Source organism: Amblyomma mixtum, chromosome 2, assembly GCF_055824585.1.
Source record: "Amblyomma mixtum isolate Tamu chromosome 2, ASM5582458v1, whole genome shotgun sequence".
Classification (NCBI taxonomy): Eukaryota; Metazoa; Arthropoda; class Arachnida; order Ixodida; family Ixodidae; genus Amblyomma; species Amblyomma mixtum.
The window spans coordinates 200873272-200888166 of NC_143013.1; the positions used below are offsets into that span (position 1 = coordinate 200873272).

Consider the following 14895-nt stretch of genomic DNA (forward strand, 5'->3'; position numbering starts at 1 on the left):
CTATCTAAATTGCGTGGCATACGAAAGTCACAAATGGGGCCCATACGAAGGAGGGGTTTGTGGTGACGCTGCGGATCACAACAGAGGGCGTTGCGTCCACCAGGATTCAGTAGCCACACGTCTGGCGCCATCACTACGGAAAAAGGGAATGGGCAGAAGCACGGAGGTGTAGCCATGCCACTTTCACTGCACCGCCAGCGTGGTCCTTTAAAGCAGTGAGCGGGTAACCAGTGCAGCGCAACACGGTGACGTAGCTTGAAAACCACGGCAAGTCACCTGTTCATGCCGATGGCAAGCTTCTCCGGCATGTGCGATGACTAACGATTGTAGTGCAGCGCGAGAGTCACTGAAGATAACCAACGCTGTTAGCGGTTGCTGTAGGATGTAAGTAAATGCAACACGCAGAGCAGCCAGCTCGGTAGCAGTAGTCGAGGTGCGGTGACTGAGTGTCTCTGACATTGTGGTGCGCGTTGACGGAATCTAGACGCCAATCGCTGATGAGATGGACGTGACAGAGCCATCAGTGCAGATGTGGGGGTATGCATTGTAGCAACAATAATATAGCAACCGCAAAAGAGCAAAGTATTGAAGTTCAGGATGGGGTGTGTTTTTTTTAATGCCTGGTACTGTGGTCTTGATTTGCCTCGCTACGTACCTCCAAGGTGGAGAGGAGTTTGGGACAGGGCGCTGGTACTGTGATGGGAGAAGGTCAGAAACATCCTCTATGCAGCACTCTGTGAGTGGATGGTTAGGTGCACGAGCCACAAACCGCACCTGGACACGAAGGAGCTTCTGGGTTAGCAGTACTGATACAGATAGACGTCAGCTTTCTGCTGAGTACCCACTGTGGAGTGTTCTTGGGAAGGCCGAGGCAGATTTGAGGGCCAAAGGGAAGGCGTCTCTCTGCAGGTGCGATATCATGGTGACATCAGTATTTACATATAGCGATGCCACCAGTGAACAAACACTGCGCGATGAGGATTCAGCCTTGAACCGCTACCATTTCTTCATGATCAGACCTTCGAAAGAGGATGTAGCACTGGCGCTTCTAAATCCACACTTTCAGGATCAGTTTGAGACGCCACCTTTGATCTAATGGTCCAGTGTTTTGGACACACAGAAAAGCGTCAGGTAATGAAAGGCTCACCACTGCGGCCGACCCATTAGTCGGTAGGAAGTTGTGTGGCGGCCGTTTCGGATGCACATAAAGTGTGCCCCTGTTTTAAAAGCCTCTTGAACAATGCACCCATGATTGGAGTGCTCTGGCACCTGTAAGTTCTTGAAACTGCCAACTTGCACTCATGCGGGGATGGAACGAGGAATTTTGACTCTGAGAAAATTGTAAGGTAGAGTTATGGAAGTTATATAAATATTGAAGGTGCTTCGTTCTTTCGATGCGGGCCACGATGTTTCTTTGAACGTTTGTCCATCGCTCGCATCGACTAGTTAAGACTGCCATCGATCGTTTTAGACGATAGAAGGAACGCTAATAGCAAAAAAATGCAAGCCTACCGAGTGGAAGTCTGCGAATGCATTGATTGTTACAGCTAATCTTACGATATATGAAAAAATTGCGTTCATAAACAATTTCGCTTTGAAAAATGCGCTTGTTTAATATTTCTGGGTATGTTTGGTCGCTAGCCAGTCCCACAGGTTCCTAACCTTCGGCACTGCGCTGGCGGCTTCCTCTGCACTGCGAACCGGTTGTGAGGCTATGACAGCAGTACGAGTGCAGCAATCATTGCGTCATCGTCCGCAGTCGTCGTCTTACGGACGCCTTAGCGTGTGAACTTTTGCAAGCGATTATACACGAAGTGTACCGCACACGGCGCCCATCCGAGCTATCTTCAAGACAACCTCCTTTCGCTATGCAACGGAGGTTACGGTAGCCCATCCGTTAGGTTGTACACCTGTGGCTCAAGAGCGTACGAGAAACAAGTGCTTATGGAAGCTGTCGCTTCGCTTCTGCTTCGTAATCGCGCGTAATCTCTAGTAAAATAAGAGACAGCTTGCGTGTTCCTGCCAGGAAGGCTGTTTGAGCAAAAACTACAACCTCGTGCTGTTCGCCTTCTTATAGGGAACGAAGCGGAGCGCCACGGCCCATTTTGAAAGAAGCCCTTTTGTGTCATTACTTCAGCGAACGGACTGTGGCCACTGCCTGGCGGAAGTACTATCGGTGGCAAAAATCTCTAGGACGCGCGAAAGGCAATGCAGGCGCAAGTTACATGGTCTGTCAGCATCATTCTTCACTTCTTTTATGAAGCATTTTTTGGCGCGAGAATAATGGTGGCACTGAACTATTCAACTGGATCCCTGATACACTTAACATTCCCCTTATTCGTCTACCCAGGAATCCTCTAATAACTTTACTTACTGGGCATGGTAGATTTCCGTTCTATTTTAAAATATTTGGCCTGTCTCCGTCTTCAACTTGTTCCTGTGGATTGTTATGTGAAAATATCCGTCATTACTTCCGGGACTGTTCCGTTACTGCTTCTTCAGTTTCGCGTTTAAAATATCTTTGCGCATCGGACATCACACCATCTGTTTACCCCTCCTTTCTCCGAAACCCTGCTGCTTGTGCTCTTCTCCTTCAAATGGTTCACCTCATAAGTAGTACAATACCAAATTATTCACACTGATTTCTCTCTTTCCTCTAATCTCTCTTCCCCAAGCTTTGCACAGCGGAGCGCCCCGTGCTCCTTTATTGAGCATAGGTGGCTTTGTCGTGGCGTGACTGTGACTGCGTCCTTGACTGTGTGACTGCGACTCTGTTTTGACTGCGAGACTGTGACTGTGTCCTTGACTGAGTGACTGTGACTTCGGTTTTTTCTTTTGTCTTGATTATGTTTTTATTTTTCTGATTTTTATTTTGTGGCCGGCGCTCAGTGCTTTCTTTGACTGTTATGGTGACAATGACTTTGCAGTGCCTTGGGTTTTCTCTTTTTTTTATTACTATTATTTATTCCGCGGACTGCACGCTGTGCTTCGGCTATCTTCCTGCGTCTAACTTATTGTGATGATACTTTTGTTTTCTTTTCTTATGAGTTTTTTTTAATGCTCTGTTTTTCGCTTAATTTTTTTTCTTCTTTGGAACGTTTAGTTATTTTTCATTTATTTTGAATTGGCGTTAAGCCTGGCAAAGCATTGCTGGTCCAGGCTTCCTCTCTCTTTCTTTTATGTTTTTTTATCTCTTTTTTGAGAGGACCAATAAAAGGGTATAAAGGGCCTGTCAGCGATTGCTCGGTTTCATTGCCATATGTAAGAGCACTCGAGTCCAACTGGTTTCTCCACAAGTGTGGCGTCGATCCATCGAATGATAGCTTAACTGCGGGCTATGGTAAGCGCTCACACTTCCTGGAGAGAGTTTCTTTCCTGATGGTGATGGATATTTCGTCTTAGGGTCCGGTAACAGCCTAGCTCGCTTCTGTATTCTCAAGACTCGCGTGTGAAACGCTAGCGAACAGCAGCTTTTATGTGAACGAAGCATCGATGCTTCGTCCCAAGCACGGAAACGCCTAGGGCGCTCAGCAGACGCGTCGTGCGCCCGGATAACCTCGCTTTACATCGGAATGGGGCCAGCTCGACCATCGTACAGGTCGGGTTGCATAATGCGGCGGTGGCATGCGGGTGCTGATTCTATATCGAATCCCGGCCGCGGCGGCATCATTTCGATGGAGCCGTGGAATGGTGAAGACAGCTGTGTGCTGTCCAATGGCGATGCGCGGTAAAGAACCGCAATTGATGCAAATCATCCGGTGCCCTCCGCTACGCCGTTTATCAAGCAGCAGGCTGCGAGACTGGTACCCTATCGCAGTAGTTCTGGTGCCGGTGGCACTGCGGTCACCATGATGCAGTATTTCTCGCAACGGCGGAAATTATTACCATTTCAAGCAGCTCTGCTGGAATCGGGCGATGACCCGGGTCAGCTTGGGGCACCGTTTGCACGGAGGTTAGCTACCCTAGAAGAGGTCGTCTTGCTGTCTGCAGCGACGCATGGGAAAGAATCGCCTCCTCCCGTTGCCACCGTCGGTGATGATGATGATGATGTCCTCAGGCTGAATGGCACATACCCACGGCGGGGGATTGGCCAGGGTGCATAGCAGATACCGGTGGCAGTAGAGGAAAGATGAAAAACTTCGTATTCCTCCGGTGTTGTCTGGCTGTCGAAGTCTCACGCGATTGTTGAGCCGCGCCTAAGTGGCTTGCTGGCGAGGAGGGTTATGAAACCGCTGCTTCCCGTAACAAAATGGGAGATGCCACCGCGGCCTCCGTCTTCTGTCAGCAGTTGTGTCGCACCGTTGTGTTGGCTGACGGCATTTTTGTAAGCTCTCAAGTCTCCCGCGCTCTAGCCGGTGTTTCTCGAAAGAAGATCATAAACGGAGTCTTTCCAGGAGCCTTGGCCAAGACCACTCAGGGTGAGACACCGCGTCTCTTCTAAACACGTAACATTCACCCTAAACCCACGTTCATCATCATCGTCAAAATCATCATTAGCCTGACCACGACCACTGCAGGGCAGATATCTCTCTTTTGTCTCTCTGTCTCAGTGAACACTGCTGGCAGTGTAATTCACGTTACGCAATGGTAATTACGGCCCTTTTTTATTTACCTTCACGGGCAAAGGTTGCCTGATCGGCGTATTTCTGCGGCTTGCGCGCGCTGACCATTAGGATGTAATAAAAAAATTGGCCGACGGTTACGCTTCTCGGTAATGCAATTTTTGAGCGCAGCGGATGTGTATTTGAGCATAAAGGAACGCATGCATGCGGAACACGCAGTGCCGAACGGAGGCGGCTCGGGGTTTCAGCTTGGGCAGCGCACAACTGTCCTGACGATGCTGCACGAACGGCGCAGAAAAGTAGAGAGGATTGCTGCCATTTCCTGTACGCCGCTCGTGCCTTAACATTCGAGTAAACTTGACAAAATAGAAATGATTAGAGGGCAGGAGTAAACACAACTGTTGAAGGAAAAATGACACGATTCAAATTCCGCTCCCCATTGATATGCTTGTAGAAGCAACGTTTAAAGCCGCACGCAGCTACTAGAGCCAAATGATTCGGAAGACAGCTGGAAAGGCGGCATGATCTACTATTCAAACCATGATGCGGGGCGACGAAACGTGTATTTGCTGTCGATCACCTATTGCTAGCAAGTGCACAGTGGGCACCGTTTTAAGTGCAAGATGTAGCTAAACACTGCGCCAGAAAGCACGACAAAAAGTGCAGTCTCCACCCAAGTCGGTGTCATGCATAAAGCAATGCGTCCGTTACTTCAAAGCTGTATCTAGGGCGTCACAAGAACTGTCGCGTGTGTTTTAATATATGAAGCAGCGGAAACTAAGCGCAGGATGTTCGTGGATAAATTAACGATTACAGAGCGCCCCTACGCTGCCGCGCTTAACGGTCACAAAGCAAATGAGCATATCTCCCACAAGTCACTCCGGTTGGTTGGCTACGCTTCTTGTCATCATGGTCTTGGTTCTGTAGCTCCTCTTCGTTTGTTGCTCCATTTTTTTCAGTGTAGGATTTCAGCGAATATCGCTTCGCTCATTGGAGGGCACTCGGTCAGCAGACGCTTGTCCTGGCAACGAGCTAGGAGCAGGTGCAGCTACCAGCGACCGTCACCAGGGATGTCTGGCTCCAGGGCTCCGTCGATAGGCAAGTCTGGCTCGAGGAACAAGAAAGAGCTCGAATTGCTGGCCTCAGATGACGCGTTGGTCGTAGTGGTGGTGACCTGTCCTCCTGAGAAGATGACGAGGGCGATGATGAGGAGGGACAGTCCGGTGATGGCCGAGGCGATGCCCAGAAGGGCCAGCGCCCTGTGGCCACCGCCGGCGTCGGAGCCGCTCGCGAGGGCCGCGTCGCTACCCATCGCCGCCCCCGAATCGGGGGCCGCGCCTTCCCCGCCGCCTGCGTCGCCCTGCTTGTCCGCATCCTTGGCGCCGCCTTCCTGGTTCTCCTCACTCGACTCCTTCTTCTCGTCGCCGGCGGCGTTCTGGCCCCCGGATTCTCCTTCCTCGCCGGCGTTCTCGTCGCCTTCCTCGTTGCTGCCGCCGCCCTCTTTGTTCTCCTCCTCAGACATGGCTGCGGTTCGCTCTGCGGTTGCTTCCTCTTCTTCGGTGCGACTGGCGCGAGTCGACGGCGGCATTTTCGTCCTTTCGCTGGGTGTCTTCGCTTACGTGTCGTGCCGCCTGTGTCGCATATGAACTTTCCACTCCCCTTGCATTGTCCGAGCTGTCTTAATTAGTTGCTCCTATCCTTCACTTATTCGTTTGCACAGAACAAGCTGAGTTTCATTTTGTTTTGCTTGCTTGCTTGCTTTATCAACCGGAAATATTCTGGGCCGTCTCAGGGGCGAAAAGCTGCCAGTTAGCAGTTTGAAAAGGCCCAAACCACGTACCGCGGGATACTTGTCGTGGTTTCAGCGAGCCTACCACCCTCTTTATTGAGATACTTAGAAACTTAATGTTTTGTTAACCTCTGTCAGGTGACGGTACTTGTCACGATGATGATGACACAACAATTGAAAAAATTACGTAGGTTTCAAGCAGAGCTAGCTGCACCACCGAGGGGCCAGCAGGCTGGCACCAGCCACACGGAAATGTAGCAGAGTCCGAATGCTATAGTATCTTGAAAGATGCGCATGCGTTGCCAGAAAGCGGCGCGAATTTACAACCGCAGTTGCCCTGTCGTCTTCTTTGCACAAAGAAGGAATAAGCTTGAGAGAAGAGGTACAGCCCCGTAAATCTGCTTCTAAGCCATGTAGTGCTGTAGCATCAGTGGAACTGCTACCAATTGAAGGAGGTAGGGCCAAGAACCTTCTTACCTACAGGAGATTTTGATTACTAAGGATACGTTACAAGCCACCCGGGGCAGGTCCGAAGCAAACTCCCTGGGCTCTGAACCTTGGGCAAAGAGTGCACGTACAGCGACCATGGGTCAGCTAAGCTATCAGGATCCCTATAGTACGACCCCTAGGGGGGAATTCGGGGGTGCCGTTACTAGAGCCCGTACCACGGATAAGCTGGCACATATAGTTGTAATTAAATTTTGTACGGTGGCCATGATCTGGGAAAGCAGGAGTAGAAAAATAATTCCCTGTGATTTAATTTGGAAAATATTAAATGTTTGGACAAGTTGATCACTCGTGATGCCACGACAACTGTCGCAGCGGAATACGACAGAGACCAAAAGACGACACACGACCACCAACTTTCAGCTTTGCTACGTGACCGCCAGCTGCAGTATATGTACCGCGTAGAACCCCGAACGAAACGACGTTAGTGGCTATAGTTTTCGTTACGGGTTCTCCCTGGCCTATCTTTCCCGCTGGACGGATGGATGCGCGAGTGTGTTGGTTTAACTTTGGTGCAACAGCGGAAAAGACGTTTGACATCACAAGCTGTTTTATCTGCCCGTTGCTTTTTGCGGAGTTGGAACAATTTTAACTACCCGGTTTAATGTGCAGTGGCTGACAGTCATATAAGTATCGTGAAAGGTGGCGCTGCGTGTGCGTCGGCTTCATGTTTCTATCGTTTTCCACGGTGCCAGTTTTGTTTTAACTTCGTATGTGGGAGTATGTTCGAGCTGATTAAAAAAAATTGCGGCCCGGTTACTAAGACTACAACCAACAGCAAAAATACTTTGCTGGACCGGCGTGCTGTATCCTTGGCAGGGCCACATATGCTGATAGCCACATTCTTTGGCTCGCTCTCAGCTAAGGTTACCACGGGTTTATGGCGGCATGCGCCAGACTTTCTTCTTCAACATTCCGATACGTTCGGTCGGTTTGCCGGCCATCTTACCTTTGTGTGGTGCCGAACCAATCTGTCCTTGCAAAAGAGTCGATTACCTCTGACCTTCGTTGTCAAACAAACGTATGGTTCCTGACCTAGTGAAGACGCTTGACGGTGTCCAGTCCTATTAACCGGATGCAGCCATGTTGTCGCGAGGCACACGTATCCGCAGAATGAACACAGGAAATATGAAGGACCGTTAATGACAACGGTAATAATTTGAGTTCTCATAGGTGACAGTGCGACAGGCTTTGCTTCTGCTTTTTCAATCAGCCGTTATCTCCTCTGCCCTTTATGTAGCGAGCTGGCAGCACCGGTTGCGGCTATTTGGACACCGACGAAGTCTAAAAGGCAGCAATGCGGGTGTTTCCGCCGTCAGTGGAAGTTGACTACTCTTGTGAACGTTTGTGTGCCTGACGACAGTCATCTGGCTAGGTTACAGAACTGTGCCACAATCTCTTGCCTTCAATTATTATTTAATGCTTCGGTGCCGGTGGAATTAATGCTACAGGCTAATCCGAACTGTAACTAAAACAACCTCATTCTCTATCAACCGGCGCAAGCTAAACAGCACACCACAAATGCGGTCATGGAGTTAACATCCTGCCATCGCATGTTATTACGGCACGTGTGCAGTGGCTTCGACGCTCGAGGCTTTAGCATAGCGAAGATTTGCTGGCATAACCTATGCCTATTTCCCCGGACGGCAGCTGCGCACGCTGAGTCGGTCCGCTTGGCCTCACAAATGCCAGTGAGTGTGTGCAGGAGGCGTTCGGTAAACCGGTACAGATCTCAGCTAATCCGTGTTTGGTTTAGGTTACCGGGTGTTTAACGTCCCAAAGCAACTCAGGCTATGAGGGACGGTGTAGTGAAGGGCTCCGGATATTTCGACCACCTGGGGTTCTTCAACGTGCACTGACATCGCACAGTACACGGGCCTCTAGAATACAGCCTCCATCGAAATGAGACCGCCGCGGCAAGGATCGAACCCGCGTCTTTCGGGTGAGTAGCCGAGCGCCGTAACCATGGAGCCAGCGCGACGGGGCAATACGTTTCTGGTATGCTAAAAGCCTCTCCTAGACGTTTGCAGCGCTAAGTCTGCAGTGCTACCACGCAGGCTGGTGGCCAATGCCTCTGTTGTGAGGTGCAAGCCACTTGCCGCCTGGAACAGCCAAACTCATAAGTGGCCTGGCAACCCTGACTGGCTCCGTGCGTTCCCTCTCGGAGTGCCGAGGCGGAGAGAGAGCCTTCAGCCGCGAGCGGAGACGCTGCCGTCTGTATTTCAAGCCCTTTGTTTGTAACTGTTGTTGAACGGTAGAATAAATGCATCCGTGCTCACATATGGCGCAGTCGACGTCCCGAACCTCGGTGTAGCCCGCCCATTCGAAGCCGCAAGCCACTTCACCGAAAGCCAGAGTCAACGTGTGTCGAGCACCAGCAGCCGAAGCCCAACGCCCGTCTCACCGCCGCCGCCGCCATACCGCTCATAAACTGGGAGGAAGCCACCGCCTCGGACTTCTTGCGAGATGAACTACCGCAACGCAATTTGGACAATACTGGTTCCAAGGACGAACTTATTTCTCGCATCCTTGCTGACACTGCCGCAAAACGAGTCCTGCTACCGGAAACAACTGTATCAGTCACCGAGACGCAGCCCGCTCCAACTCAACGTGACATGTTTTTCCAACCTATGCCAGTGTTCAGCGCCGACCCCGTACAGAATATGCAGATTTTGACCGCCTACCTTCAAAATCAACTAGCTCTGTCACTGTCACAAGCCTCTACGAGAGCAGTGCACGTAACAACTTTGCCGGACTTGTCATCAACGCTTCCGACATTCAGTGGCGACGGAGGGTTATCCGTAACCCGATGGATAGACGATCTCGAGCGCACCCAACAGCTTGCCTCTTGGGAACCTGCTACCCTGCTAGCCATCGCCCTCTCAAAACTTCGTGGCCCAGCCGCTAACTGGATGGAAATCACTGGCCACCAGCTAAAAACTTGGTCAGAGTGGAAGGAAGCGCTTATAGCGCAGTTCGGCGAGCGACTGTCGCTTATACAGTGGCAGGAACTTGTCGGTGCGCGTGAGCAAAGCCCCGGTGAGAGCCTGGTTACCTATACTCTCGCCAAGCTCAAGATAATTGGAAGGTGTCCGCTTTCATTGACTGACAAAGAGCGCATCGAATATTTAATTCAGGGCATCCGTGATGAGCAAGTGGCTACAGCGATCGTCGTTCAACGCCCGAAGACTGTCCAGGATTTCGTCAGCATCGCTTCAGAAGTTGATCGTGCCATGGACCACTCCCGCATGACTAGACTGACAAAGCCATCCGCGCCAATTTCAAGTCGACAGCCGCATCCTATCACCTCCAGTGCTACAGCTACGACCGAGAGCACTGCAGACATGCGCCAGCCTTCCCGACCTATAAATACCACCTACCAGCAACCAAACCGTAGAAGGCTGCCGCCCTCAAGAATATCCAACCTGCCACCTGCTGACCAAGAACATCGGTACGAGGCAATCTCTTCCAAGTATGGTGCACCTGCCTACAGACGAGGGCAAGACCTAAGCGAAGCAGTATGTTATAGCTGCAAGGAAAAGGGCCATCTGGCTAGCAACTGCACTGAGAAAGGACAGCCCTCCCGAGACAAGACGCAAACAATCCCTAAAACGCCATCAGCTTGTGTTGGCCGCACTGAGGACCCTTTGCTTGGATCCATGCTCAGGTGTGCGGTTATCACCGCTCACGTCAAGGGCCTTGGAGAGATCAATGCCTTCCCAGACAGTGGTTCGAAGTCACTATCCTCGCTGCCAGCCTAGCTGAAAACCTCAGCATAGAGCCGTGGACAAAGCCACCCCTTCTCGTCGTAGGAGGAGCCTCCGTCGTGCCTCAGGGATCTGTCTTCTTGCGAATCAGCGTAGGCCCCCTCTCTGCAATTGTAGAAGCCGCAGTCCTTCAGAGAAATGCCCTTCCCCTTATCCTGGGAGAGGACTGGTTTTATGCTGCTCAAGCGGAACTTCATTTCAGACCACCACACCTTCCTGTTATCTGCCAGCCCTCTACAAACACTGTCGTGCTGTGCAAAGAGGAACTGTTACCGCGTATGTCCAATGCAGTGATACTTAAAACATCAACTTTGTCTCGCTTTGACCCACCGCATACCACCAGCGAACCCCTACAAGTGGATTTTGAACCAGACGAACACGAGCCCGTGTGGAGCAAGCTCAACAAGGCAGCCCAGTCTCAAACTCAGCCAGCAGACTACAAGAGCCCAGCCCAGCCAGCCTCATGCAGCATATTTCCTTCTGAGCCATGTTCATCCACGCCCAACAGTTTCCCTGATATCATCATCGGGACCCAACTCAAGCCCGAAGAGCAGCAAGCAGTGAAGAAAATAGTGCACCGCCACTCACGTCTCCTTGCTACCAGCCCTGATGACATTGGCCTGTATGAAGGCATCGAGCACGAGATCAACTTACTGCCGGATGCAAAGCCTTATGGACGGCAACCGTACCGCTACACAGCCAGTGATTGGAAGTTCCTCGAAGCCCAAACAGCATCTCTTCTTCAAAATGACATCATCCGTTCTTCATCTAGACCTTGGGGATTTCCTACCATTGTCGTGACGCAGAAAGACAAAAAGAGCCGCTTCATCCCGAACTTCTCGAAAGTTGCCGCACCTCTGCAAGCTGTCATCCGAAAGGCTGACTTCGAGTGGACAGTTGAGTGTCAACAAGCCTTTGAAGCCCTTCGTGCCGCACTTACAACAGCACCTATACTGGGACACTTCCACAATGAAACTGCTGTGCCTACAACCTCTACAAAAGATGCCTTGAAACATCTCCACTCAGTGTTTTACAGGTTCGGTGCTCCTGACCATTGTTTGTGTGACCATGCCAAGTCATTTGAATCACACCTGTTCAAGAACTTCATGCGTATGCATGGTGTGAACATACACTTCGCAGTAGCTTACAGGGCAGCTAGCAACGGACTGGTGGAACGTGCCAATGCCACACTTGTGACCGTCCTCCGAAAACTGTGCAACAATGATCAGGCACTGTGGGTCTCCAAACTCGACCCAGTGCTAGTGGAGCCCACATGCAAAGCCGTGCAACCTATCCTGAGTCCTGATGAAGACAATGCCGAGCAAATGCCACCTATGACCAATGAGCCGGATCAGCCAACTGGTTCAGCGAGTCAGCGACCTCAGCGTCACCGTGCACCACCCAAGCGACTGCTTGACTACGACTTTGCCTTAGTAGACTAATGTTCCTGTCCAAGAGGACTTGGACTTGCAGGCGGGGTGGGATGTGAGGTGCAAGCCACTCGCCGCCTGGAACAGCCAAACTCATAAGTGGCCTGGCAACCCTGACTGGCTCCGTGCGTTCCCTCTCGGAGTGCCGAGGCGGAGAGAGAGCCTTCAGCCGCGAGCGGAGACGCTGCCGTCTGTATTTCAAGCCCTTTGTTTGTAACTGTTGTTGAACGGTAGAATAAATGCATCCGTGCTTACACTGTGAATCTCAGTATTGCAGTGCAGTGCCATATCTGCTGTGCCGCTCCCGCTGCGTGACGTAGATGGAAACTATGCAGATGGCTTGCCTGACGCTGAAATGAAAGATGAAAATAAGCCAGCGCGCATTTTTGTACAGTTCACACGAAGGGCGAAACGTGACTCTTTCCTGGGAAACTAAGCAACGAAACATAAAGGAACTTTCTTTAGTAGAAATAGTGATTACATCACCCAGATGATGACGCCCACAGTGCCAACCAGTAGCCTGAGACCAGCCGTACCGGCTGGGAAAAGCGAAAGTGAAGTCATGCCTGTGCATCGTCAAAGCTGCATCTACCGCATCCCGAGTTTCATGTCACCTGTGTGGGAATGGATGACACAACAAAAACAATGTGAGGGATGCCTGCGAATAAATAAATGATATCAGACTGCACCTGAGCCTTGCGCAGCGCTCAAGAAACAAATAGGCAAGGGACTCGAGTTGGCGGGTAACACATTTTATCAACATGGGCTTGATTCTGTGTTCATTGCTCTCGTATATTTTTCAGCTTAGGATTCCAGTGAATATCACTTCGCTCACTGAATGTCATTCCTGGCTGCGAACCCGGCTGGCCGAAGAGAGCGGGGTGCCACCGCCGGGTCGCAGAGGCCAGGCCGAGCGGCGCAGCTGCTCCAGCGACGAGACAGGAGCAGGTGCAGCTACCAGCGACCGTCACCAGGGATGTCTGGCTCCAGGGCTCCGTCGATGGGCAAGTCTGGCTCTAGGAACAAGAAATAGCTCGAATTGCTGGCCTCAGATGACGCGTTTGTCGTAGTGGTGGTGACGTCCTTTCCTCCTGAGAAGATGACGAGGGCGATGATGAGGATGGACAGTCCGGTGATGGCCGAGGCGATGCCCAGCAGGGCCAGCGCCCTGCGGCCACCGGCGGCGTCGGCGTCACCCGCGAGGGCCGCGTCGCTACCCATCGCCCCGCCCGACTCGGGGGCCGCGCCTTCCCCGCCGCCCGCGTCGCCCTGCTTGTCCGCATCCTTGGCGCCGCCTTCCTGGTTCTCCTCGCTCGACTCCTTCTTCTCGTCGCCGGCGGCGTTCTGGCCCCCGGATTCTCCTTCCTCGCCGGCGTTCTCGTCACCTTCCTCGTTGCTGCCGCCGCCCTCTTTGTTCTCATCCTCAGACATGGCTGCGGTTCGCTCTGTAGTTGCTTCCTCTTCTTCGGTGCGAGCTGGCACGAGTCGACGGCGGCATGTTCCTCGCGGTCAGAAACGCAAAGAGGAGAACGAGGTGAAAACTTTTATGAAGTATAGCATGCTTGTCTGCCTGAGTGGAGCCCCCAGTCTAGGGCCCCATATGCCGCGGCGATCCTCAAGGCCCGCTAGAGCACCTGCTAGTAGTCTTGCGTGTTCGAGCTGGTCAGGACGGTCTCAAGGAGAAAGGCTCTGAGTACATGGCCCCATGGCCACTGCTATCGTCTCAGCATTCTCGATGAGCCAGCGTTGGTCGGTCGGCTCCGTGCTTGACAGGGCATCTTCCCAATAGGTAGGGGCGGGGAGGGTTATGGGTGGGACGCCGCTGGGTGGTGTTGTGCAGGCCCAAACCAAATGGTAAAGTGTAAGGTAAAAGTAAGTGTTGGGGAGTAAAGTTTCACAGGTTCTTTATCTTCCTCGCACCAGAGGTGCCCCGTCAGAGACGGTTGGTTTAACTCTCAAGACGGAAGCTTGATCTTCGCACCAGGGGTGCCCCGTCAGAGACGGTCTCTCGATGAGTAGAGATGCAGGGATGAAGGGAATACTTATGTACAGTTTATGTACAGCAATTTACAATAGATACAAAGCTAGGCAATGTAGACACATTAAACGGCAAAAAAAACAGCAAAAAGGTGGAACTGGCTAATACTAGGGGAGGCCCCTACTCAGCGTAGCCGAAGATGCATAGCACCTGACCTTAGCCCAGAACCCCGCTTCTAGCTCCGGGGCCCGGTTTTAAAGCCTTAAAGGCCCGGCCCACATTCGGTAGCTTCCAATCATGTTACACTGCTCACATGATTGGTTTACCGAGAGCATGACCAGCCCTCCAGCTTTCGTAGAGCAAAACGCCCTTTCCATTCCAAAATAAAAGTAAAAACAAACAAATACACATTCGTGCTAGCACGTGCGCGAATCGGTTCCGCGGGGCGAGGGGACACCCGTACTTGCCGGCGCGTTCGTGAGCGGCCGCGTTCCAAGAAAGGAGACGCTTCGCTTTGAGCGCCCCCAGCCGCGTTCCGATGACCCCGCGTACACCACCGATCCCTTACACGCCCTTCCCAAGATTCTACAAAGGGCTCAAATGCCACTTTTAGAATTACAGCAACAAGGGATCGGTACAACTCATGAAATTGCCGCGAGGGCGACGTACATAGAGCAGTCGCATATCGTGTCATCACAGGCAAAGAAAACCTGACGCAAAATGCACACGCGCACCAACACAACATTACGCAAAATGCACACTTAAATACACACAGTGGCATGCCTGCCGTGCGCCGTAACACAGCGTCCAAGTTGGTGGGTTGCACCCAGTTCACCACCTCCAAGTAGACACCCTCGTCCTG

The 14895-nt window shown here is 51.8% G+C and overlaps 2 protein-coding genes across 2 annotated transcripts; both read right to left on the bottom strand.

Moving 5' to 3' along the window:
* Positions 1 to 5610: 5610 nt before the first annotated feature.
* LOC149362221 (uncharacterized) lies at positions 5611 to 6084 on the bottom strand. Its single transcript, XM_089569665.1, has one exon. The coding sequence runs from the start codon at positions 6082 to 6084 to the stop codon at positions 5611 to 5613; it is 474 nt and encodes a 157-aa protein (XP_089425791.1).
* Positions 6085 to 13009: 6925 nt separating this feature from the next.
* Positions 13010 to 13486, bottom strand: LOC149362222 (uncharacterized). The gene has a single exon (XM_089569666.1). It carries the CDS (start codon positions 13484 to 13486, stop codon positions 13010 to 13012), a length of 477 nt encoding a protein of 158 aa, XP_089425792.1.
* Positions 13487 to 14895: the final 1409 nt, after the last annotated feature.